The sequence below is a fragment of the Drosophila rhopaloa genome, unplaced genomic scaffold (assembly GCF_018152115.1).
Source record: "Drosophila rhopaloa isolate 14029-0021.01 unplaced genomic scaffold, ASM1815211v1 contig_204, whole genome shotgun sequence".
Taxonomy (NCBI): Eukaryota; Metazoa; Arthropoda; class Insecta; order Diptera; family Drosophilidae; genus Drosophila; species Drosophila rhopaloa.
This window is the reverse complement of record NW_025335089.1, coordinates 143,215-171,054: the sequence shown is the minus strand read 5'-3', so window position 1 is coordinate 171,054 and position 27,840 is coordinate 143,215. Positions and strand designations below refer to the sequence as shown.

The 27,840-nt window shown below is 35.9% G+C and overlaps 1 protein-coding gene across 4 annotated transcripts in view; it reads left to right on the top strand.

Annotated features, from left to right (window-relative positions):
* The window catches only part of LOC123037892 (acetylcholine receptor subunit alpha-like), a 159,040-nt gene that overhangs the window by 29,263 nt on the left and 101,937 nt on the right, over positions 1-27,840 (top strand). For 3 of the 4 annotated variants that reach the window (XM_044460719.1, XM_044460720.1, XM_044460718.1), the window contains exon 2: positions 9,246-9,562. In XM_044460719.1, the coding sequence (XP_044316654.1) occupies positions 9,323-9,562 (240 nt within the window). In that variant the 5' untranslated portion in view covers positions 9,246-9,322. The remainder of the gene's footprint in view (positions 1-9,245; positions 9,563-27,840) is intronic. The other variant, XM_044460717.1, reaches the window with a different exon arrangement.

The following is a 27,840-nucleotide window of genomic DNA, read 5'->3' as shown; positions in this document are numbered from 1 at the left end:
GAAGAATACTGTAAATTCTTCCAATTAGTTTGAATACTGTAAATTCTTCCAATTAGTTTGAGGTAAACCCAGTTCCACGATCGGATATATAATCTAGACCGAAGTAGCTCGAACCTTTATTTTAAATGTTGTGTCTTTAGTGCTTTTAACTGCCCTTACAAACAGATATTTATAGAATAGATCGGATATGGCTAGTAAATGGGTATTTTCGCATTCGCTTCGAACAAATGGTCCCAAGTCATCACTGTGAAGCCTACGAAATGGTACCACATCACGCTCTTTGGCACAACGAAACCTATTTCGTTTTCGACATTACTGTATAAATGGCTTAAAGTTGGTTTAGCTGATTTCCTGTGTCTTGTCCCTTCAAAACTGCTAATATTTGAACAAGTGCCTTATCCTGAAGCTGCATGGTTAGTAGCCAGTCTCCGCAATTATGGCGTGTACTATTTCCTGCAACTACTCATCCACATGAGACAGTTTGACTTCCTAGTCGGAACCTTAGTAGCGACGGCCAAGGATTGGAGTTCGTAGCTATGGTATCCATTTTCGACTAAAAACTGCTGCATATCCCCAATCAAAGCTGTTTTACTCTACTTTACGCCAAAGTCGTAAACAAATTTTCGAAAGAAACCCGTAAGACCCAAAAATCGTCTGAAATCCTTCACGTTAGTAGGGGACCTTAAAGTTTTTTATAGCGCTCACCTTATTTTCGCCAGGTGTTATGCCGTCTTTGTTAACAATATGGCCCAAGTCGTAACGAAGAGTTAAACCGTTTTCTTCAATAATTTCAAAGAATTTGTCGAGTCGTCGCATACCGTCATCAAATGTTTTGCTTGGAACTATGACGTCAACTGAAACTGCGAGTACCTCATCTGTTTTTTTTGCAACAGTCAAAGGACCAGTGGCCAAAACAGTCCACTTTAAGCCCTTCTTATAAAGTCGACCATAATGAGATTCGAAAAACGGTCTTGATAATCAGAGAGGAAAGCTTAGTAGTGGTACCTTTAAACGTTGAGCTCTTTTCTGATTGGAAGCGCTTATACCGGGCAACGCCAACTTTTCTGTTTTACTTGGACATTCTTCGAGCAAGATGCAAAGCTGAGAAAATCAAAAAAATGCTATCGCTCGAACAACCTACTATTCAAGAAAGCACAACAAGACAATTTCAAATCGGAACTTAACACTCTTTAACCAAACAGATCGGACTGAATATTTATAACGGTCTTGATAATCAGAGAGGAAAGCTTAGTAGTGGTACCTTTAAACGTTGAGCGCTTAAAGTGCGTAAAGTGCCTGGCAAACTTTATGTCGCGACGCGGGATGCCCAAGGAAATATTTTCCGACAATGGAAAAAATTTTAATGCAACTGAAAAGATTGTCAAAGAGGAGTTTAAGAATGTTGAGTTTGACAAGCTCGTTATAAAATATGACAAAATAAAATGGCGCTTCAATCCACCTGCCGCACCCCACATGGGCGGGGCATGGGAACGTTTAATTCGATCGATAAAAATGGTACTCAAATCCTTTCCCCGATCGCCAATTACAAAGACAAAAGTCTCAAAAATGCTCTTACAAGTGCAGAATACGTAATAAACTCCCGCCCACTGACCTTCGTTTCCTCGGAGGCAGGAGACAACCAACTAGCCGATCTATTTTGGAGGAGGTGGGTTAAGGAATACATGCCAATAATTACCAAGCGATCTAAATGGTTTGCCAAACGACAACCTCTGGTAGTTGGCGACGCCGTAATCATAGTGGACGAAAATCTCCCCAGGAACCTTTGGCCCAAAGGACGAATTACAGAGGTCGTCACAGCCAAAGATGGTCAAGTTCCATCTGCTACTATAATATAAAGACTCAACAAGGTATTATGTACGGCCAACCAAAATAGCTGTACTGGACGTTGCTTCTAAGTAAATGTAAACACCCCATAGCTGTTTACGTGGGGAATGTTACCGCCCCAGTACATTTTTAAACGTCAATTAACTTACATAAATTCATCGGTTGGACCCGACACCAATCGAGACATCTCCCCGAAAATCGAGCGCCCAGACAGTTGCAGTGCGATCCTCAATAAGAGAGGAAGATTTTGTAAAGCTCTTGAATTTATCTTAATTTTGTAATTTGATTTAAATAATAAAAACATAAATTCATAAATCTGTGCTGTTAGAAGCTTTCATTAAAGGGTCGGCTGTAACAATCACCCTTGTGCATTAACTGCCTTCGAAAGGGAGACACTGTCAAAAAATTCAAATCGATTAGATGCAGAGTGTGCAATTCCTCACACCATACGTTGCTGCATATATATTCCCCAAACACAAATCTCGATGCGACTACATCATAGAGTCATTCCTGCAACTGCTGTTGTGAGCATTCAAACAAAAAGTGGCGGTTTTTATTGGCTCGAGTATTGCTCGACTCAGGATCACAAACAAGCTTTGTGAGGAGTTGATCACCAAGGTAGACCCTACCTGTTGAGAGATATGCGGCGAAATTTCCCGCTACGGTAGTACGGCAAGAGAGTGTGGTGCCGTGTGCACAGAAACAGAAAGATTCTTCTTCGTAAGAGTGGCCTATATAAGTCAGAATAAACAAAATAAGTTCATTACAACGTTGTGACCGATGAGCTTCAAGAGAGGACGTGTGCTTACGAGCCATTGCCGGAATTAATGCCAAAGCTACAAAAAAAAAATACACACGGTTGTGAATTCTCGAGTAGGGAGTATTAAGTTGTCGTCCGATTTTTGGATCCTGAAGATAGATGGTACCTGACAATATGATAGATTTTTCTGTTGGGCAGATAAAGCAGGAGCTTGAATTTGCCATCTTTCAAAATACAATTCTCGGCTAGATAGTGTCAGGAAGATGTGCCTCTGAAAATAACATAAAGGAAGACAAAATGGTACAACCAAAGACCAATATAAACTCTGGCTTTTGGGCAGAGAGCGAAAAGCCAGTTGAAAAGCCAGCACAAAAAATTCGTATGAAAAAAAATCGTATGGCGTTAAGCATCTTAGAGTTTATATTGGGCTTTGGTACAACTCAGCTGCCAGGAGGAAGCGTTGGAGTCAATTGACAAAACATTACAGAAATTTCTGACTGTGAAGAATTTGCCGACCAAGGCTAAAGTCCATACTCCTGAGCAGCAACTTTGTGAACAACACCTTGAGAAAAATACTCAAAGATTGTCGTCCGGTAGATTTTCGGTTCGTATGCCGTTCAAATCTGACATCAATACTCTTGTCTCATCATACGAAGTGGCGAAACGTAAATTTTTGACGCTAGAAAAAAAATGGTCAAAGGGCTCTTCGTTGAGAAAAATGTATCTTGAATTCATGGAGGAATATGTTTCCATTGGCCACATGTCTTCCACCAATGACAACTGATCCAAACCCTGGCGTGGTCTGGTCTTTAACCGGTGTTAGAGATAACTTTCAATTTTTGTTGGATGACTCTTTCCTGGATCTTCGCGCGACAAAACGAAATATTTCTCGAATTTTCAACCACTTGGTCTCTTGTGTCTTTTGGTCACAAAGGCAAAGATGTTGTTACAGGAACTGCGGCTTCGAAAGCTAGATTAGGACTATTCGCTACCAATGCAGTCACACTGGCCCTCGAGCTCCTGTAAGTTGTAGGCGCGAGAAAATATTGCTAGTTAATGCTCAAGAAGTCTGCCCACGAACAGGTCGTATCAGTGGTAGGCCACAGTAAAAGTCGGTCCTCTTAGAATTTGTATCTGTCCCAACCACTGATGCTGTTTTGTTGTCCTTTCAAACATTCGTGAGTCCGGAGTAGGTGCTGTCCGACAGCGGAACAAATTTCGTCGGCGCCGATCTGCACATGAGGAAGTTCCGAGCTCGTTTGGAGGAGCAGGAGGGCGTATTTTGTTATACGCATCAAAAAAAAGATGCGAGCTTGCGTTCATACCCCAAATCGGCGGACTTTGGGAGGCAGGTCTGAAGTCGGCAAAAGCACCTCTTCCGGCCAAGACCTCTTGACCGCGAAGGAGCTCAAAACTCTCCTCACCAGCGTGGAGGCCGTGCTCAACTTCAGGCCCCTAGGAGCACTTTTTCTAATTACACTTTTAATTCGATCTGTCATACTTTCTGCCAAATTTTCAATTATTTATTTTTTTAGAGACATTTAAAGATCAAAGAAATAATTTGAAATCGGAGATTTCAACTTTGAAAGCATATTCCAAAGCAGGTGTGCTCAGCCCATAAAGTCACAGAGCATGCCTGCGGTCACTCGCCTATCTTGCATTGTGTCGCTGTCCGTAACAAAAATTCCATTGAACTTTTTTTTTCAGCTAAACTCACAATGCAAATTGTTGTTGTCTCGACTCTACACTGACACATAATTTTTATTTTTTTTATAGAACTTTTGATTTTAGTTTATTGTGGACACACTTTGGCGCTTTGATTTCGCGAGTTAAGTCTCAGGAACCATTTAGGCATACCTAGTCAGAGTGAGCAATTATGAAAACGCAATGGCCAGCCTCAAATAAGCATACGATAACCAATTTTTGATTTTTATGAACAATATTTCGACGTTTAGTGTTTAGTTTCCCAAAAATGTCCCAGAAGTCATTATAGTCCGTATTGAAATAACAGCTCAATTATTTAACTTTACTCCGCTTTCCGTAGGTTTACCCTCCTTAACGACGTAAAGAAAAAGTATAGCCAGGTGGTTAATAAAGCGAAAAAATCAATTCAAATTATTATTCGGAGGAGAGACCCCTATGAGTCTCTGAGATTGTATAATCGAATTGGGTTGCGAAGATTATAGAGTGGTCAGGTGAAGTCACATTGCGACATGTCACAACACAAGAGAACCCAGCAGATATTGTCTCAAGAGTATGTGAATTCGAACAAAATCGTACAGTAAATGTGGTAGGCCTCGTAGGCTGTTGAAAAAAAGGCAAGGCAAGCCGAAGCTTAAAGCTGTTTCCAAAAATAAATATTTTATATTTAAAGGCAATGGAGCTAAGTCTATTTTCCGATACATTTTTCAATTCTTCCTATGGCTGCTATATAATTTAGACGTCCAATTTTTATAGAAGTAAAACAGTAATTCTGAAATCGTTAAAAATGACTACATCTCATCAATATAGCCATAAAATAATAGAAGCCAAAAGCGCATCCATATTTATAATGCACCATTTCCGAGAAGAAATCAAGCAGTGAATATTTCGAAAATATCTGATACGTATAAACATTAATTTATAAATTAAATACATTTCCTAGTAGATAATTTGAAAAGTACGAAATTATTGAAAATAATAGAAACTATTTTTTTCGTTGTATGATAAATTTTTTCAGATATCAATTTCGTCGTTTTGCTATAAAAACAGTTTGACCACGTAACGTATATGCAATTTATGATTGGAAATTGCCGTTTGCAAGTGAAATTTATAGAAGGTTTGAAATACTAGCATAATTTGTGTGTTAAAGTAATGTGAACCTGTTAAGCTGTTCAATATCATACTGTGCACAAAGATATATAGATCCGGAGCAAACAGCTGCAGCCTATAGTTTATATCTAATGGTCAACATCCTTTAGAATATTGTTATGCGTTATAAACAAGCGCAACCTAATAAGAGTAGAAGCCAGCGGAACTTCAAAAAGAGAGGAAGGAAAAATTACTGCAATTAGAAGATCTAGTAGCTTTCCAAAAAACTCAATTCATAAAAGAAAAAAGTTTTCTGACTAAATTATGGTAGCAGATCGTATAATAAACTTTGATAACTTTGATTTCAAATGTGCAATGAATTTATTTTCCGCTCCGTAAATGGCTGGAACTAAAGCCTAAGATCTACAGCAAGTACGGTAAAGTGCTAATATGTTAGACTATTTTCAACCAGTTAAATTCTAGTTAATTATGTTTTTTAATCGCCAAGAAACAAACAATCTCTTCAGAAATTCTCATTCCCAGCTTCTTTTCATTAGGAAAGGGTGCCAGCTTGCAGATAGGACGTCGAATTATTCCCTTCTTTGCTCGAACGTCGACTATTACGTCGTCAACCAGTTCCAGGGACAAGCTGGACAATTGATGAAAATAATGGCGCCTTCACAACCAGAATCGCTGCTTTAGTTAAGGTGTTCGCCGCCAACAAGTATAATATGAAAGACGTTAAAAGCGGCAGACAGACAATTTAATAAATAATTAAATTCGTAAGCCTGAGAAATAATTAACTTATCATGTACCATCTATGTAAATAATGCTATACAATTTTTAAAATCTCTGTATTTTTTCGGAAAATTTGAGCGATTTGGTGACAAATTCAAAAAACCGTCATCTGGTTTCTCCTTCTTGCTTGCATTTTAATAAAAGTGTCTTCTATTTCTCAGCAGTTTGCAGCAGGTTTTCCTTTAAAATCTGTCGGTACATTTTGGCCATCCCATCAATAAAAGGTTGCCCCTCCATACAGGCCTAAGCCACAACATGGCCCCGCCATGCTTGGCCGAAGCTTTTAGCACCGTATTAGGAACGAGGAACAAACATTCTTCTTTTGATTTTGTTTTGAGATAACGTGTTATTTGCAGACAAGTCAAAATTTAACCTTTTTGGTTCAATATGTTTGGCGGCGCCCTGTTCCTATTAATTGGAATACATACATTGAATTTGTAAACCAAAATTAAATTTATGCTGAAATATTAAAAACAAGAAAGGAAAGCTAACTTCGGGCGGAGCCGAAGTTGATATACCCTTGCAGAATATTATGTACATTATATTCTCCAAAATTATTCATATGATGCTTTCTTAATACTCATAAAAAATCCCAACTTCCTAACTTTAAAAACACCAAAGTAATGGCATTTCCAATCGTTCAGTTATATGGCAGCTATAGGATATAGTCGGCCGATCCTTATGAAATTTGATAGGTCGGATTGATTGGCCAAAAATAAAACTCATAGAAAATCCCAACTTCCTAACTTAACAAATACCAAAGTTATGGCATTTCCGATCAATCAGTTATATGGCAGCTATAGGATATAGTCGGCCGATCCCAGCCGTTCCGACTTATATACTGCGTGCAAAGGAAAGAGGGGTGTTTGCAAAGTTTCAATTTGATAGCTTTAAAACTGAGAGACTAGTTTGCGTAGAAACAGACAGACGGACAGACGGACAGACAGACGGACAGACGGACATGGCTATATCAGCTCAGGAGGTGATCCTGATCAAGAATATATATACTTTATAGGGTCGGAGATGTCTCCTTCAATGCGTTGCACACTTTTGACCAAAATTATAATACACTCTGCAAGGGTATAAATATATTGTAAAATATAATATTCTTATTTTTACCATTAACCTAATAGTGAATACGCCCATATTGTTAGGGTACACATTATGAAAAGTAGCAAAAGACAAAATATTCTTGCTGCATCAAATGAAATAAACGCACACATGCACCCCTGTATGAGAATGCATGAACACGCATACATATAAAGACCAATTCAAGCGCAGGCGCAACCTTCTTCAAAATGCGCGTCTCTGCAACTGAACGACCGAACTCGTGCAATGAGTGCGCGACCATCAAAATGAGAATGGGAATGAGAGCGCAAAAAAACCGAACGTCCGGGGCCTGCTGCTAAGGGCCCTGGGGCCTGTCGCTAAGAAATTGTTGTGTCCATTTACGTTGTAGGAAATGACCAGTCTATATGTTGTATGGTTAGTGGTTATACCTTATATAATAATGCCTTCTGCTTATGATTTGAATTTAAACAAAGTCAACCTAATCGACTATAAATTATTGTGTGGTCGAACACTATTATCTTATTCCAGTTACATACATCGTATAGTAGATTTCGTAGTTACGGACAGGCGCAGTTCAATCGATATATGTAGAGAACTATTGGAAAATATCTTTTAAGCTCTGTCACCAAGGTGTTCGTTTCTCTAATAATTGAATAATAAAATAATAATTGAACCAGTTAAATTTATTAAAATGTTTAAATAGCAGTTAATTTTGTATGAAAGTCCAGATTTTTTTTTATACAAAACACTCCAAACTATGCATGAAAATGCTTAAAAATATTTCATTTAAATTTGTATAAAAAAAATAAAGTATTGTTTTTTAATTTCCAACCAGATCAGAGAAATGATTTCACACCAAATGTGTGAATTGGATTAATTTTTTTTTTGGTTTGGAACATCATTACAAAAGAGTGGGTCGGGAAAATGCCAAAGTATTCACCACAATCCATAGCGCTAAATCAGAATGCCGACGCAGTCCTTAGCTTGTCGTTTCGGCCCCAGCTTTATGCGTTTGCCGTTATTGGCAGGTACTCCTGCTATAAAGATTGATGCTCATGCATACAACCACAACAGAAAATTAAAGAGCTCTGGCCGAAATTGTTAAGCAATTGTCGTGAGAAAAATACAAGGAAGGCTTTCAGCGAGAATGCGTTAAGAAATAGCAGCTGGAAGTGGCTAAAACTATAAATTACCTGGATTTTAGATCGACGAGCAATGCTATTTCAAAAATAAGAAAGGAAGCAAACTTCGGGAAGTCGAAATTTATATACCCCTGCAGTAATTACAAATCAACTACATTTCGATTTCGGGCGGACAGACGGGCGGACAGACGGACGGAGAGACGGACATGGCTAGATCGACTCTTCTGGTGATACTGATCAAGAAAATATATACTTTATAGGCTCGGAAATGTCTCCTTCCTTGCGTTGCAAACTTTTGACTGAAATTATAATACCCTCTTCAAGAGTATAATAAGAAGCCTCGGAAAAAAATGTATTTCACTTGGCGCCAAATTTACATAATTATCCAATCAGCACTCCCTGACCTGTTCGTAGCAACTATAAAGATTACCAAAATATATATTTTAAAATGTTTAATTTTTTAAAGTACTTACTGGGAACATAGTTCGTCATTCTATTGCTACATAAAATACATAAACAAGAAAACAATTAAGGGTTCCGAGTGGTTTAAACGTAATTTAAGACAACTAGTTTTTTGTCAATCGCTGAAAAGTAAATTTAATAAGTGTATCAATAATAAAATGTAAATGTAATACAATTTTTTCTTTTGTGCCGTGCAGTGTTAGGGAGTACAAACAACGGCAGATTGCGCTTCCCAAAATTTCAAAATGCGCCGGGGGGCACATTTTTTGGAAATTGGTTAATTGAGTAACGGGTATATCATAGTCGAGGAACTCGACCATTTTTAAACTTATTACGATAAGACTTAAAATGTTTTCTTTTCTTTTTTTTGTTTGCAGGACTCTATAACTAAAACTCTTCATTCTCTGTCATTCAAAAAAGTTTTTTTATTTGAAGACGTATATTTAAAGACGCTATGAAGTTCATAATCGAGGTATTGAAACTATTTATAAGGAAGCCGTCTTCGGGCGAAACTTTCAGAGCTTGGATACTATCTGCTCTTATGGTTCATGGAGCAGTAGCTGGCAACCCGGATGCTAAACGCTTATATGATGACCTCTTGAGCAACTATAACAAATTAGTTCGACCTGTTGTTAATACCACGGATGTTCTCAAAGTTTGCATAAAATTAAAGCTTTCGCAGCTTATAGATGTGGTAAGTTTAAGCTAAGGCAATTACTGAAAGCTACATTCTATATAATATATATATATAAATGAACATACATAGCTCCGAGTGTATGTATTGGATCGACTTTTTTTTTGCAGTTAATTTACTGAAAGCTAAGTTTGTTAGATAAATAAGATAGTTCCTATGGTAGAGTACTTTATATAAAGATGTCAAACCAAAAGTTTTTTTTTTCACTTATATTAAAATAAGAGCAACAAATATGTTTTTATTACTAATAATTTAGGGATAATAAACAGCGAGTTCTAATTAAAATATTCGAGCTTAGTGCAGTGCACCGTCTTACCAGAAATTCGACGTTTATTACTATTATAAAATAAGCAAATTTTTTGATCTTGTTTATAAATATGTTATGCAATATTTATAAAAAAGAGGAAAGGAAGCAAACTTCGGCAAGCCGAAGTTTATATACACTTGCAGTTATTACAAATCGACAACATTTCGATTCTATGCTTATATTACTAAAAACCATGAAGCCATGTCGATTTCGCGATGCACTTGCAATCCTTCTATGGGAGCTATATGATATTGTTTTCCGATTTTAACTTAATTTAAATCGTAATATTATATTTAAATATTACCAAATCCCAAAGAACAAAAAAATAAATATAAACAACAAAGTTATCATTTTTTGATTTTTTTTTTAATATAATTAAAATTGCTATTCCATAATATTTAAATATTACCAAATCCCAAATCCCAATCTGTCATTTTTGAAGAATTTTTGTTGGCGATACGGATAGTTTCAGCTCAATATTGTTTTTTTTCATGTAATAGGGCAACATTTAAATAACATGTGTAAATTTTTTCATCTAAAAATATTACAAATTGAATGAGATACAGGCAATTAACGGCGGCGCCTCGAGGAAAATACGTTTTGAGGTGTACACGATAACTGGTCATCGAATCATCTGATATGAAAAAATCAAATTGCATTAGATAAAGGACAAGATTCCTCAGGTAATGCTGTCGTGTGTAATGTTTTGACCTGAAAGTCAAAAACGCCGATTTTCGCCCAAAACGTCGAGATATTTGTTGCTGTAAAAATAAAAAATTTTCAAAAAAAAAAAAAAACTCGACAGCGTTACCTTCGGAATTCATTAGAGAAATACTGTGCAAATAGATAGATTTTGCAGGATCGTGTACACCGACTTTGAAATAGCAACTTTTCAGGAGAGCATTTTAAAGTTTGGGAGACCCAAATATTGAATATAAAACGCGCTTACTTACCCAAGTTCAACTGCCCATAAATTCGGAAGTTTTACTTTAATACGATACTCAAAAATTAAAAATTATTACACCTACACAATTTTACACGTCTGCACCGTCGGACGTGCAGATTAATACTAGTTGTTATTAAACAAGAAAGGAAAGCTACCTTCGGGCGGAGCCGAAATTGAAATACCCTTGCAGAATATTCTGTAAATTATATTCTCCAAATTTAATCATATGATGCATTCTTAACACTTATAAAAAATCCCAACTTCCTAACTTTAAAAAGACCAAAGTTATGGCATTTCCAACCGTTCAGTTATATGGCAGCTATAGGATACATTTAGGTCACATTTTTCATTTGTATCTCCATTGCATGGTATTTTATATACAACATTGTTTTTGTCAAACATTTGTATTTTGGACTTGGTCTTGTTGAATATTGGTCGCAGGGTATTGTTGGGCTTATGTGCTATTGTTATTTTTTGTTTATTGTAAAATTCTGACTTTTTAAGGCGTTCTGATAGTCTTGGTATATATGTTACGGACAGGTATTGTGTAGGTTCTCTACATTTTGTTTTTTGTTCCATAGTTTGATGTCTTTTAATTAATGTTCTAATTAGATGGTTTGGGAAGTCGTTGTCTTTTAAAATTTGTCTTATTTCATTTTTGGCTTCTTCATGAAAAATTTTGTCCGAAATGGCTAGCATCCGTTGTATACAACCTACTGCTTTACTGATAATCATTGTTTTAGGATGTTTTGAGTTAAAGTTGATGATTCGTACTGATGCTGTTGGTTTTTTATACCACTTTAGTTTTAGAATGTTCCCCTGTCTATGAACCATTGAGTCCAAATATGCTAGTCCTCCATCTTCTTCCTATTCCAGTGTAAATTTTATATTTTTATTGAAAGAGTTTATCGTCAAATGTTATTTTTTATTTCGTCTTCTTTTACTATTGCGAATAAATCATCCACATAATTTGTCAAAAGTCTTGGTTTATGTCCTAGTTTTTTCAAAGTATTGTCTAATAGCTCTTCCATTACTATGTCTGCAATTATTGGTGAAGCAGGGGATCCCATCGGCATTCCTTTTAGTTGTGTGTATATATCGTCATTAAATTTAAAATATCTGTTGTCCTATATGCAAAATTGTACTATGTCCATAAACATTTTTTTTCGGCATATTTGTATGTTTTTTTATTTTTGTTCATTTTCCTCTAATTGTGTCTAGTGCAAGGTCTATAGGTATGCTGGGAAATAGTGAGACTACATCAAATGATATAAATTTTTCATCATCACAGATGTACGTGTTGTTGATTCTTTCTTTTAATTCCACTAAGTTTTTGATGTTGTAGCTAGAGTCTATGGTGATGTTCTTTAATATGTTTGAAATATATTTCCAGAGTCCGTGTGATGGTGATCCAATAGATGAGCATATGGGTCTTAATGGAATCCCTTCCTTGTGGATTTTTGGTAGCCCGTATATGCGTGGTAGTAATGCCTTTGTCGTGACTAACTTATTCCTTTCGCTCCGTGAAAAAAGTCCTTTTGTGAATAGATTTTCCGCTAATTCATTGTTTTTTATTTGAAGTTTCGATGTTATATCCTTTCGTAAAATCCGATATGTGTTCCTGTCCTCCGAAATGTTATTCATTTTTTGATTGTAAGTTTCCTTGTCCATAGCAACTGTCTTGTTTCCTTTGTCAGAAGTTAAAATTAGTATTTCGTCATTTTCCTTTAAAAATTTTTGTGTCTGCCCCACTGTGTCTAGTATTGCGCGATCTATTGAACTTTCCCGAACCGACGTCATATGATCTTTAATAAGTAAAGAGAAGAGATTGCACCAATTCCTCTCCATCCGCTATATACTTAAAGAAAGGGAAATTCTTCATCTCTATTGGTATCGCAAACTTTGGACCCTTTGCAAGAAGTGCTTTCACGTCTGCACAGTGCACTATGGGGTTTTCGACCGGTTTTTGTGGCATTAATTAATAACTCGGTCAGTTTTGGAGATATCGACATGAAACTTACCAATCGTCATTATTTGTCCCTAGGCACATATAGTGTGAAAATCGTTCGGATCAGGAAACAATATCCTATAGCTCCCATAGGAACAATCGGTTAAAACTAAAAAAAAAACAAGAAAGGAACGCTAACTTCGGGCTGAGCCGAAGTTGATATACCCTTGCAGAATATTATGTACATTATATTCTCCAAAATTTTTCATATGATGCATTCTTAATACTCAAAAAAAATCCCAACTTCCTAACTTTAAAAACACCAAAGTTATGGCATTTCCAATCGTCAGTTATATGGCAGCTATAGGATATAGTCGCCCGATCCTTACGTTTGGTAAGTCGGATTGATTGGCCAAAAATAAAACTCATAGAAAATCCCAACTTCCTAACTTTAAAACAAGAGAGAACGCTATAGTCGGGTGCCTCGACTATCAGATACCCGTTACTCAGGTAAAGGGAGTGCGAGGGAGATGGAGATAGAAACTTTGATCACGCATAACTTTTTAACGAATGGTCCGATTTGAAAAATTTCTTCTACATTTCGATAGGTATTGATGAACACAATAAAACTGCACTTTTACTTTTCCGAAATATTTAAATTTTTAAAATCGTATATAAGCGATTGTGGGCGTTAAAGGGGGCGTGGCACCTTTTTGAAACAAACTTGCGCTGCGTAGGAACTCCTAGAATCTGCATGCAAAATGCCAATCTTCTAGCTTTTATAGTTTCCGAGATCTCAGCGTTCATACGGACGGACAGACGGACAGACAGACGGACAGACAGACGGACAGACAGACGGACAGACAGACGGACAGACAGACGACAACAGACGGACACAGACGGACGGACAGACGGACATGGCTAGATCGACTCGGCTAGTGATCCTGATCAAGAATATATATACTTTATAGGGTCGGAAACGCTTCCTTCTAGCTGTTACATACTTTTGCACGAATACAATATACCCTTTTACTCTACGAGTAACGGGTATAAACACCAAAGATATGGCATTTCCAATCGTTCAGTTATATGGCAGCTATAGGATATAGTCGGCCGATCCTTATGAAATATGGTAGGTCGGATTTATTGGCCGTTCCCGGCCGTTCCGACTTATAAACTGCGTGCAAAGGAAAGAAGGGTGTGTGCAAAGTTTCAATTCGATATCTTTAAAACTGAGAGACTAGTTTGCGTAGAAACAGACAGACGGACAGACGGAAGTAGCTACAACTAATGCATTCGACCTATTTTTATGGTTTTTATACCCGTTACTCGTAGAGTAAAAGGGTATATTGTATTCATGCAAAAGTATGTAACAGCTAGAAGGAAGCGTTTCCGACCCTATAAAGTATATTTATTCTTGATCAGGATCACTAGCCGAGTCGATCTAGCCATGTCCGTCGGTTAGTCTGTCTGTCCGTCTGTCTGTCCGTCTGTCTGTCTGTCTGTCTGTCTGTCCGTATGAACGCTGAGATCTCGGAAACTATAAAAGCTAGAAGATTGTCATTTTGCATGTAGATTTTAGAAGTTCCTACGCAGCGCAAGTTTGTTTCAAAATGGTGTAACTAAAAGGTTATAAAATAATATATTATTTAAAAGCAGTATACAAATTATTTATATACCACTTTTAATTTCCAAAGTAAAATTATCCACATAGGCATGCATAGAACATTAAAAATTTTTTAAAATGTCAATCGGCCACAAAATTTTCTGTAAATGTTATACAAAAATGCTATGCTGTTATTCCAATGTGTTTAAACCTGTTCGCGCGCACTTGCGGTTCAAAAAGGCTATTTTACCGCACCCGATTCCTACATTATTTTACGTTTTTTCCGCAAGAAGGCGAGAATGAGAGGTAGGACATATGCGATTGACATTTTAAAAAATTTTTAATGTTCTATTCATGCCTATGTGGATAGTTTTACTTTGGAAATTAAAAGTGGTATATAAATAATTTGTATACTGCTTTTAAATAATATATTATTTTATAACCTTTTAGTTAAAGTGTAAAGGCCGCCAATTATTAACATATATTTTTTTTACTACTAAAATTATTTATCATAAATTAAAAAATTTTATTAAGTTAATCTCTTCAAAAATAGAATTTAATTTTCGACCAATTTAAAGTGTTCAAGCCAGACATTAATAATATATAGCCTTATATTCTAAAATTACTTTGGTCAAATCAACAAAATTTCAGATCTAGTTTAAATGCTCAAATATTTATAAAAATATTTCCTCTCTCTCCCTCTCTCCCATCAAGACAGTTTCTATTTTTAAATCACAGAGGCTAACGAAATTCCGTTACCCTATCTGTGCGTATACAGGTCCGGTTTTTAGGTATATAAAAAAGGACAGGACAGGTATTTTTTGTTGGACAAAATTTGGGATACACAACAAATAAACTGTACACCCTGGCGAAACCCATTGCTTGCGCAAATCCCTTTTTAAAAACCATAAAAATAGGTCGAATGCATTAGTTGTAGCTACTGACGGACATGCTTATATCAACTCAGGAGGTGATCCTGATCAAGAATATATACTTTATAGGGTCGGAGATGTCTCCTTCACTGCGTTGCACACTTTTTACCAAAATTATAATACCCTCTGCAAGGGTATAATTAATGAAATTTAAGGAGCTGAAATTTGTTGCTCCATGCCTATAAAAGTGGATGATAATAAGTGCAACAAAAGCAAAAAGAAAAAATTTCATCAAACTCAAAACTCATCGGCAGCCACGGATACATATCGACTATCAATTCGCCAGTTTGTAGGCAAATTATTCGAATTTGTCCAAATTTACGGGCAACTGCCAGGACAAACATATCAAAATGATCCTCATATTATAAATAATTTGTTCATCAAACATTGTACAGCCTTTTCTTGCTCAAGCCGTCCCTTCTCACTATTCCAAACAGCAACCAAGTCGGCGTTGGAGAAAGTGAGGTTATCTAAGAAAAATGCAAATTGCAGCAATAGTGCGGAAAAGTGCACAATAAGACTAACAGATTTTTGCTCAGAATTGACAAGGCTACAACATACACTTGGACGCATTGAAAACTAATGCAAACTTCTATTTCAAAACTCTTCCCAAAGCATTTATAAAATGACAAAATGTTAGTATAAACACGCACAATTTAAACAATTAATACATTTAACATTGTTTTTTTCTTTTCAAATGGTGTTTTACACGAATAAATTCATTTCACAGAACGCTTCGAAAAAATTGCAAACTTAGCGCAGGTGCTTTCGGATGCAACAGCTGACTTTACAGCTGTTATGCTAACATATGCTGTTAAGTATTAACATTTTGAGTATGAGGCATAACAATTTGATGTTCTATTAATGCATTCCCATTTTTTTTTTAATTAGAGCACTTTTAAAAAATAGCTAAATGCCACATAAAGTGGTCAAAAACCCCATAGTGCAGTGGTCCGGATGCTACCATAAATCCAATTTTTCAATAGTCATGGATTTAAAAATTTCTAATGCTCATCAATTCTTGAATATTTGATCTATAATTCCCCAAAGTATTAGCTAGTTTCAATTCCGTTTACATAAAAATTTGTAACCTTAAAAGTGACAAGTGGCGAAAATCCTATACAAATATAAGGATCTTTTTTTTATTTACGAACATTTTCCCGATAATATTTTTTTTGTAACAGTTCATTATTACTGTAAACTAAAAATTGTTTATCAATATGTATTGTTGTATTGATGGGATTCTCATTTAATTAGCAAAAAATTGTTTTTTTTTAAATAATTTTTTTCGAATCGAATATTTTTAGCCTTTCATCAGCTTCACACGAGAGCATATGGTAATATTAATATATGTACATCTGTACTACAATACCCAATTTAAAACTTTTGCCCAAAATTGCGCAAACGCAAATGCGAACATTTTTTCCACAACAAAATAGATTTTTTTTTGCTAGATTAATCAGCAGCGACAGCGAAAGCGACAAGAGTTCATGATTTTATCTTTGCCTAGTTCTCATTCTCTAATGTGTGCATATGCATATTTAGTAACTTTAATTTGGGCAGCTGCGCTGCTTTGTTTTAAGTACTACTTTGTATTAGAATATTCTTTCATTCCAATTTAAGCGGTGACATTGAGGGGAGGCTAGGGTAAGATCAATTGTTTAATATTTTAAGGTTAAAATTAAAATGAATTTGTTTTAGAATTTTTAAGCGCCAGAACGCCAATAAAAAGGAAAAATAATTAAAATTATCTTGTTTATTGCGGCTGCAGAAAAAAGCTGGCCGCCTCCGAAACACCACCTTTTTAGAGACGCATTTGACGCAATTTTTTTTCTGCTTTTTCACAAACTATTACAGTGAGTCACAAAAGTATTCGTTGCGAGTTACCTTACGAATAAACACATGATTTTTTTAATGAATATGTAACAAATTAATATTTTCATTTTATTTATTCATTTTATTGTTTAGGGTAACGCACTTATTAAACATACAAAAAAAAACTAAATTTTTTTAAAAAATTAGCTTTATTGCTGGTTTTTTCTTTGGAAAATATTATAACTACAAAATATCATCTCACAAAAGTATTCGTTTTTTTGTTTCGGCATTAAATATTCATGTTTTTTTTTAAATTTAGTATTTTGTGTGCAAGCCGTTGTTGTCTTTAATAGCTTGTAAGCGCCTCGGCATTGACTCCACTAGTTTTCGGCACCGCACTTCGGGTATATTCGACCATTCCTTCAGCAATACCTCCTTTAGCTTATTCTTGGAGGAAATTCTATGTTCCTGGACTTTTAGCTTAAGATGGGCCCAAAGATGTTCAATAGGGTTGTGACGTCTGGGCTCTGTGGAGGAGTGTGAAGCTGCTTGGTATTATACAACAGCCAATTCTTGACTTTCCAGGCCGTGTGTTTGGGATCATTGTCCTGTTGGAAAATGAACTTGCCGTCTTCTAGACCCATTTTCGTGGCACTGGAGTGTAAATTTTCCTTAAATATTTTTAAATATCCTTCAGCATTCATAATTCCGTCTATAAACACCAACTTTCCAACTCCTCGAGCGGACATGCAGTCCCAAACTAGTACGGAACCACCACCATGCTTCACCGTTGGTTTAACATTTTTCAGTTTAAGCTCTTCACAGGGCTTTCGCCACACTTTTCCTTCTCCATCTGATCCGAATATATTAAATTTGCTTTCATCACTAAATATTATTTGTTCCCAGTTCTCAAAATTCCGGTCTAAATACGTTTGAGCAAAAGAAAGCCGCTTTGATATATTTATGGCTGAGAGCAAGGGTTTCTTTCTAGGGCATCTCCCATGCAGATCTTGGATCCTGAGCACTCTTCGGACGGTTTCATTGGATACGTTTGTTCCCAGGGATGTGGATAAGGCAGTATTAATTTTCGGAGCCGAAAGGTGCAGATTTTTTCTGTTTTCTTCGAGGATTTTCCTCTCTTCCCTGCAGGTTAATGATTCTGGACGGCCAGAACGGCGTAGATTTTCCAGGGAATTTCTCGATTTCAGTCGAGAAATGAGACTCCTTATTATTGAAGGACTTCTATCGAACATCTCACAAATAAATTTAATAGATCGACCCTCATTATGGAGGTGTAAAATAATTTTTTTTTGGGAAAAGTTTAATTCCATTCCCTTTGTCATTTTGCTAGAGATTTACACCATAAATGACGCCAAAAGTTTGTGTTTTTCCCCGAATTCAGTCTTTAAAATAGAAACGCAACCAAAATGCCAAAAAAAAATAATGCGCTAACCCCAAAAAATACTAAAATACTAATGCAAAACGGTTTATATTTATATTTTTGTCCATATCTTTTTATGGAAAACGTTTTCTGTTTGGTTTTTTTCGCCATATACTTCACAAAATATATATCTTTGGAAACTTATTTTTTTTCCCCATTTTAAAATGGTTACTTATTCTAAAATTGGCATTTTTCAGTTAACCCTCTTTGCAACGACTACTTTTGACTCCTTTGGATCACTGTAATTTTTGCAAAACATGGAATTCCAAAAATTAATGTTATTTGCTCGGACAAAAGGGATGTTATGCATTTGGCTAAAGGCTTGAAGTACCAAAAGAATTCATTTGCAAAATTATGTAATTGAAAAATTAAAATATGAAAACCGTCCAAAAGAATTAAAAAAAGAGGTTTTCCAGATTATTAATAACTTGAAGTTTTCTGAACTGGTCCGGGAAAAGCAGGACGGTGTTTTGAGTCTACAACTGGACAAAATGGACTGTCTCCATATTCTCAGTAGATTGATTTCTATTACAATAATTAGAATACATGCATATGTGCAAAACATTTTACTGCTACCACTGATTTGAATTTGTAAACCAAAATGAAGTTTATTTATAATATTCTTATTCTTATCATTAACCCAATAGTAAGGGTAATCCATATTGTTAGGGTACCAAGTCTGAAAAGTAGCAAAAGACAAAATATTCTTACCGCATCGAATTGAAATAAACGCACACATGCATCCCTGTATGAAAATGCTTGAACACGAATACATACCCTTTCAGTACCGTTCATCACCTTTAAGGTTGGTCATCACCAAAAATTATCACTGCTGATTATATCAGCCGATGAAACTTACAAACAAAATTAGTGGATTCGAATTTAAAATTGGCGGTATAGTCACTAGGAAGGTTAATCAAACTAAAAACTCATCACTCTTTAATCAGTAATTCATCACTCTTTTTCAGTTTTTCATCACTCTTTAATCAGTAATTCATCACTCTTTGAACAGCGTTTACTGATTAACATAGCGATGAACGAGTAGATTAAAATGCAGTATTTTATTATTTTGTTATGTTTTGGTTATAAAACGAAGAAGTAAACATCACATTTTCAAGTAACTAATCACTCTTTAATCTAAATCAATTTTTCATCTCATTTTCATTTTTTCATCGCATTTTCATCGCTTTTGCAGTACGCATTTTCATTGCTTTTTAATCACTTTTTTCATCAGTAAAATTCATTCAGTAAATTTTCATATAAATTTCATTTTTTATTTTATTACAATATTTCATTATTATTTCATTTTTTTTTTTACCATTTTAACTAATTAATTTAACTTAATTTAAAATATGTACGTTCAGTTGTCCCGAAGGTGTTGAGGACGTTTCGGTTTCAACGTGCCCTTTTTTTGACTTCGTGCTTTATGTACTGGCTCTTCCTGACCAAGGAATATCTGAAATAGAAAAATTATTAAAAAATAAAAATTACTGCGTTTTTTGCTCCGCCAAAAGGGATTTAGTTCATTTATGCTGGCCCAACAGTTTTATTTTAAGCTACCCTAAATAATGAATAAATTTATTAACAGTATATGTAGGTACAGTTCAAAATAATTAATAAAATGAACACCGTACATAAATTTCGATAAATTTAGTTAAAGAATTTTTCAAAAAAATTATTAATAACTCTCCGTTTTCTCAAATGCAAGTGCAAGTAAAAACCGCGAAAACAACTTCAGTTGAAAACAAGGGCGCCGTTAATCCGATATGTTCTTTCCTGTTCCTAATTTGTCTTTACAAGTTTGATTTCGCGTAAAAGCAAGGTATATAAAAAGAAATCAATACCTTTCAAAACTATCATAATAATTTTATTTTTAAAAAGTATTTCCATAAAATAATATAATTAATAAGAACCAACGACTACAATACAAAAATTATGCTTATTTATTTTCAAGGGTGTATAAAGGTCGATCTGATTTTAATACATTGTCCTCCACCTCTCAGCATTTTAGGGTAGAGCCATATTGTTAGGGAGATGGAAATTTTTCTGCAAGTTGCAAAAGGGGACTGAAAATTTTCTTTACCGCATCTGGAATTGAAATAAACGCTCCGCGTCGCAGTCCCTGCTGATTAAACAGTGATGCATTTTTGTAGTACGAATTTCGAACTACAGGGTATAAAGACCAATTCAAGCGCAGGCGCAACCATGATACAATAACATAAGGTAGTCTCGTCGGCAAATTTTGGTACCCTACTATTAAAACAATGAGTGCGAGTGAGATGGGAACTGTTTAGTAAGTGCGAGCAGAGCGACAATAGAATGTGTGGATTAACCCTTAGATGGTTCAGGGGGTTTTTTTTTTGCCTTTCATAATATAAGTAGTTTAATTTTTTTTGTTATTGTATCATGGGCGCAACCTTCTTCAAAATGCGCGTCTCTGCAAGTGAACGACCGAACTCGTGCAATGAGTGCTTCAAAATGAGAATAAAAATGAGAGCGCAAAAAACCCGAAGGCACGCGAAGTGTCCGGGGCCTGCCGCTATTAGCACAGGGGCCTCCGGCAAAATAATTTTTGTGTCCATTTTCGTTGTATGAAATGACCAGTCGATATGTTGTATGGTTAGTGGCTATACGCAGTATATTGCAATGCCTATTAATATTCGTTATGACTGCAATAATACCAAAAAGTTTGAGACTTGCATTTCTACATTTTAAAAATATTTTTGTTTAAGCCTTGTACTCAGATCGAAATACAAGTTCGCTAGCGGAAAAACTTTTATCTTTCTAGTGTGACTGCATTTTTGAGAGTTCATCCGTTTTGAGCGTGCTACGGTCGTACTGTCAATCAGCTGGGCTTGTTAACAAGCAGTTAAAATTCTAAAATCGTATTTGCGGGAAAGAGCCTTTAAAAGATATTCCCAAATACCTTGGCAAGACAAGTCTGCCGCTGTACAAAGAAATTAGAAAACAATATAGTTTAAATTTAATAGTTTGTGTTGTTTTAAATACTGATAATTATTTGGTAATTTATAGATCATAGCTGCCCTAAGTTCTTTTAGGCGATTTTTCTGGGTTTTTGTTGTGTTTTTGTTTTGTTTTTGACCTAAGAAACATTCTGCTCTGACAACAGACACCCCAAAAGATTACATATTTTAATCTTTTCGCTAGGGCCTGACCAACATTCACCCAAAGTTCATTTCAGCAGACTGGCAGCGCTATGCGGATCGGGCGACTATATCATATGGCTCCCATAGGAACAATCGGAAAAAAAATTTTGAAAAGTATAAATTTGTTGTTTTAAAATTTTTTGTTGTTCTTAGGGAGTTGATAAAATTTAAATAAGTTTAAAACATGAAAAAAACACAGCGGGCCCGACACAGAACCCGTTACCAGGTAAAGGAGAGGAGGAAACTTATCACGCATAACTTTTAAATGGTCCGATTGAAAATTCCACATTTCGATAGGTATTGATAAACACAATAGAACGCATTTTACTTTCCGAAATATTTAAATTTTAAAATCGTATATAAGCATTGTGGCTTAAAGGGCGGGCACCATTTGAAACAAACTGCGCTCGTAGGAACTCTAAAACACACAAAAGCCAATCTTCAGCTTTATAGTTTCCGAGATCCAGCGTCATACGGACAGACAGACAACAGACAACAACGGACAACGACGGACAGACGACAACGGACAGGCTAGATCGACTCGGCTAGTGATCCGATCAAGAATATATAACTTTATAGGGTCGGAAACCTCCCAGCGTTACATACTTCACGAATACAATATACCCTTACCACGAGTAACGGGTAAAAAATAAACAACAATATAAAATAAAGTAGATTTTATTATTGGCTAATCTTATTCATATCATGAAGCAAGCCGAAGTTTATATACCTTTGCAGTTATTCAAATACTACTAGATTTCGAAATCTATGCCTATATTAAAATAATGAAGCTATTCCTTTAAGATTTAATAATTATTTACTATATGAGAATAAAGCTTTTGGTTTTGCCAAAATCGGACAACATTATCATATAGCTGCCTTAGAAACGATGACAAAATGCAGTGCAAAATCTACATATGTAGCTTTACTGATTTTAATATAGGCATAGAAATCGAAATGTATTATATGTTATAATTTAATTAAGGAACACGAAGTTAAATTAATATTAATTTAATTAATATTAATTAATTTAAATATAAACAAGAAAGGAAAGCTAACTTCGGTCAGAGCCAAAATTGATATACCCTTGCAGAATATTCTGTTATTTTTCCAAAATTATTCATATGATGCATTCTTAATACTCATAAAAAATCACAACTTCCTAACTTTAAAAACACCAAAGTTATGACATTTCCAATCGTTCAGTTATACGGCAGCTATAGGATATAGTCGGCCAATCCTCGTGTGCAAAGTTTCAATTTGATATCTTTAAAACTAAGATCCTAGTTCGGGTAAAAACAGACAGACGGACATGCTTATATCAACTCAGGACGCGATCCTGATCAAGAATATATATACTTTATAGGGTCGGAGATGTCTCCTTCACAGCGTTGCACACTTTGGACTAAAATTATAATACCCTCTGCAAGGGTATAAAAATAGGTTAAGGCTGGATTCAAGAAGAAACGCTGAAACCCTAGAAAGCCCAAAATATTTGAATCCTTAAAAGTAAGGTAGCCACACGATCTTCTCTCAGGATCTCAGAACAACCACAAAGTGCTGACAGAACGGGACTATGCGTGGCCCTAATTGTGTTTTTAAATCGGCAACGCTCATCACGGCAAGACAAGCTGTCCATTCAGATTTTGAAAAGGTCTGTGCGAGGAAAATTCGTTCAATATAAATTGAATCTAAAATTTACCCCACTGTGTTATCTTGCCTGTATGTGAGCCGATCCCCGACCCTCGCAATCCAATAACCTAACCTCTCTTTTCCGTAGCCAACTAACTTGAACCTCCTCGGTCTTTTAGTTTGGAAGTAAAACTTTCTATAAATTAATACCATATCTCTGAAATTGAGAATGATTACGTTTGATGCTAGATTTTCGAGTTTTTTAATTCCATTACAAAAAATGTTTATTAGCAATAATTATTGTTCATTATTACAAAAAATGTTTTTTTTATAGCCTCGAACTAGTCCAGCCAGATTATAATTAAGAGATATTTACATTAACCTCTGATGATAATGATAATGTTTGGTTATGATGTGACAACTGCATGGACTCGGAGTCATTTACGATTAGGTTAAGTTATTTATTCAGCAATGCGTGTTTACTTAGATTTTAAAGAAGCTTAACACATTAAACTAAGATATCTGAGTAACTATGGCGGACTATAAAAAACGAACAATTTGAACACGCTGTCTACAAATGTTATCTCTTGCGATTTTATTGATTTCTGTCCAACGCCTGTGTCAACTAGTTAGTTTATTTAGGTCTTCTCTTTTTCCTGGGTGACGTTTGATCGGTTTTTCGATCTCTGATATATGTTTGTGTTTTGGTAGTTTCCATCTCAGGCGCCTTGCATTCCTCAGCCTCGATTAATATTCTAATTGGTAAATTGCAATCGCCGGATGTCCTGTCCAGGGCTCGATGACTCTCCCTCGCTGCTTGCCTTGCTTTATATTGGGTAATGGTTATTTTTTTTATTTTTATTTTTTTTTTTTTCGCGCGGAGTCTTACGGCCCACTTACCCGCCCAACCGACCGAGGGGCGCAGCCGTGTATCGTACGGCACGATTCGCGATAAGATAGACGCGAGATAGGAAAATAAAGGTAAAGGTCGGGGGTAAAAAGAAATAGTTAGATCAATCTTGTGCCAATGAAGCAAGTATTAATCGTTTTAGGAGCGGCAGAGAGTCAAGATTTGATATTACAGGAAAAAGTCTATTATAGTCAGAACATAATACTCTGAAAGGCTCATGCAAGGCAAAGTTAGATCTACAATGATTTAAAATTAGGGGAATATAATTTCTAGTTAATCTACTTGGCACAGAAAAGTTTAGCCGACTTAACAAGTCGGGGCAGTCAATATCACCATGTATAAGGTTATAAATAAAGATAGTACCAAGCATCGTTCTACGGTTGGCTAGGGAGGGTAAATTAATCAAAAGAAGTCTACTAGAATAAGAAGGTAAGTTAAGATTTGTATCCCAGTTTAGTCGCAGTAAAGCAAAAAGAAGGAAGTTTTTTGTACAGATTCAATACGACCAATATGTATTCCGTATTGTGGACTCCAGACGGGAGACCAATACTCCAGAATCGGACGCACTAGCGAAATTAATAAAGTTTTAGTCAAATAAGGATCATCGAATTCTTTTGACGACCTTTTAATAAATCCAAGCACTCCTCCGGCTTTATTAACCATGGACGAAATGTGATAGGAAAATTTTAGTTTAGGGTCCAAGAGAACGCCAAGATCGTTTACAAGAGTTATTCTATCCAAAGAGCTGCCACTTAACGTGTAAGTCGCGTATATCGGATTGGCCCGATAAAAAGTCATCAGCTTGCACTTGGAACCGTTTAAATTTAGTAAATTATCTCGGCATCAGTTTTGAAAACTATCTAGATCAGATTGCAAGTCTAAATGGCAGGAAATGTCCTTATACTGCAGGCACAACTTAACATCATCTGCGTACATAAGTACGCGAGAATGACTTATAATTGAGGGAAGATCGTTAATAAATAATGTAAAAAGTAACGGACCCAGATGGCTCCCTTGTGGGACACCGGAGTTAACACGGAGAATTTTAGAAATTTAATTTTTAAAAAGGACCCTTTGTGACCTGCCATTCAGATAACTTGAAATCCATTTCAGCAGATCAACTGGAAAACCTAACAGGTCAACTTTTTCAATAAGAAGTAAGTGATTTACAGAGTCAAATGCTTTACTAAAGTCAGTGTAAATGACGTCTGTTTGAAAACTACTATTGAAGCCTTTTATCACAAATGTAGTGAGCTCTAGAAGGTTTGTGATTGTGGATCTAGGTTTTATAAATCCATGTTGACACGGAGAAATGATTGATCTGCAAAGGTGCTGCAAATAAGGAGTAATAATTTTTTCAAAAAGCTCAGAAATAGCTGACAACTTAGAAATACCTCTGTAGTTACCTTGTTACCTTTTTTAAAAAGAGGAATAAGAAATGATTCCTTCCAAATATTTGGGAATTGGGAGGTTTCTAGAGATAAGGTAAACAACTTGTGAAGAGGTTTGCACAGGGCCTTACCGCGATACCTAAGCATGCACCCTGGAATACCATCGGTCCCTGGCGAATAAACAGGCTTAATACGAAGAAGATCCAAGAAGGTTTTACTTGGACATGGTGTAAGAATAAGGCTGTGATAAATAATCTAAAGTAGGATAAGTCGTTTGAAAAAATTGGGCAAATAAATCGGCTATTGCCTGATCTGTGGTTGCCGTCATGTTTCCGAACGACAGCGAGGAAGGAAAAGAATTAGATTTACGCTTGGTGTTAACAAAATTATAAAACTGTTTCGGGTCCTGAGAGAACTGGAGCTTTACCACGGTAAATCTTGATCGAGCACTTAAATATCTAGTAAAAACAGATTGAGAACCGGTATTTTTATATTTCCTAAAAAGTCTGGACTTTACGTTTCTTAAGTGTGTGAACTCTTTGCTAAACCAAGGTGATTTATTGGAAGTTGACGGATAGTACCATGGAACACAGGAATTAAAAAATGAGTTTATTGCAGTGTAAACAACATCGGACATATTATTGCATAAGTAAAGATCAGACCAATTAAAGCCAGAAATAAAATTATTTAGCCTCAGAAAGTCTGCCTGGCGAAAACAATGTATTCGTTTGGAATTTTCTGATTTTTCTTCTATAACTCTACCCGTATCAAATGAAAGTTCGATTGTAGGGTGATATGGATCTCCAGGTTGCGTGAGTGGTGCTACTCTGGACAGAAACACACCTTCAGGATGTGATACAAAACACAAATCAAGTAAGCGAGCTAGTGAATTTCGAATATGGTTTACTTGAGATAAAGATATGTAAAGCATTCCCTTTATGAGCCCGGATGCGAAGAAATATTTATTTAAAAAGTGCAACTTTGGTAGTCAAAAGGTAGCTCGACAACTTTGTCGAGTAAGAAAACTGGCATTCTTATCGATTTGCAGTTAAACCCCATATGTATGGCAAGGTTTATTCCTCTTATGTCGTGTTGATTTGTTTAAGCTTTTATGTACCATATATGTTTGTAATATTAAAATAAGCTTATTTACTTTTTAAACATATTTTTTTAATTTCGCTACTAAAATTGTAGAGGTCCGTATTGAAAATACTCGTTGGGTATATTAATTTTTAAAAAGTCTTTATTCTTGCGTCCACACGACACAACGACGACTGACTCTCCCTTCGTTTTTTACCTCCGCTCTCGTTTTTCAGGGTTGCATTTCGAATACATCTCCGTATACATACATAATTATAACAATGATCGTTGTTGGCCTTATTTTTAAACTTAGAATTATACTTTTTGTTATATTTATTATAAATGTGTTTGTGCATTTGCAACTATAAACAAAAACGTAACAGGCGATCCTGCTACAACATATAAAATGTCAGAGGCTGAGACGTTTGCTGCTCTTATTCTTGCATTTTGTTACTGATGCGCAGTGAGTCGCGGTCAACTACAAGCACTTCTCCGTTTACGGTCTGCAGGCAAACTAAACTTTGCTTCCCTTTTGCCCGCTTCCCTTGGCACGCGCCATGCCGTATTTCATCATCCAATTGTGCATTCCTTTTTGATTTCTCTCTCTCTCAGAGACAAACCGACCGCGCCACACTCGGCTGAGACGACACTCTCTCGTTCTCAATCCTCGCTCTCAGCAATTATGCAAGTAAAAGGAACCACAAATAACTCATTGCTTAGTTTATTTTGTTCTATAAAGTTTCTCTTTCTTAAGGCTTTATTTTTATACCCGTTACTCGTAGAGTAAAAGGGTATATTGTATTCGTGCAAAAGTATGTAACAGCTAGAAGGAAGCGTTTCCGACCCTATAAAGTATATATATTCTTGATCAGGGTCACTAGCCGAGTCGATATAGCCATGTCCGTCTGTCCGTCTGTCTGTCCGTCCGTCTGTCTGTCCGTCTGTCTGTCCGTCTGTCTGTCTGTCTGTCTGTCTGTCCGTATGAACGCTGAGATCTCGGAAACTATAAAAGCTAGAAGATTGGCATTTTGCATGTAGATTTGAGCAGTTCCTACGCAGCGCAAGTTTGTTTTAAAATGGTGCCACGCCCCCTCTGACGCCCA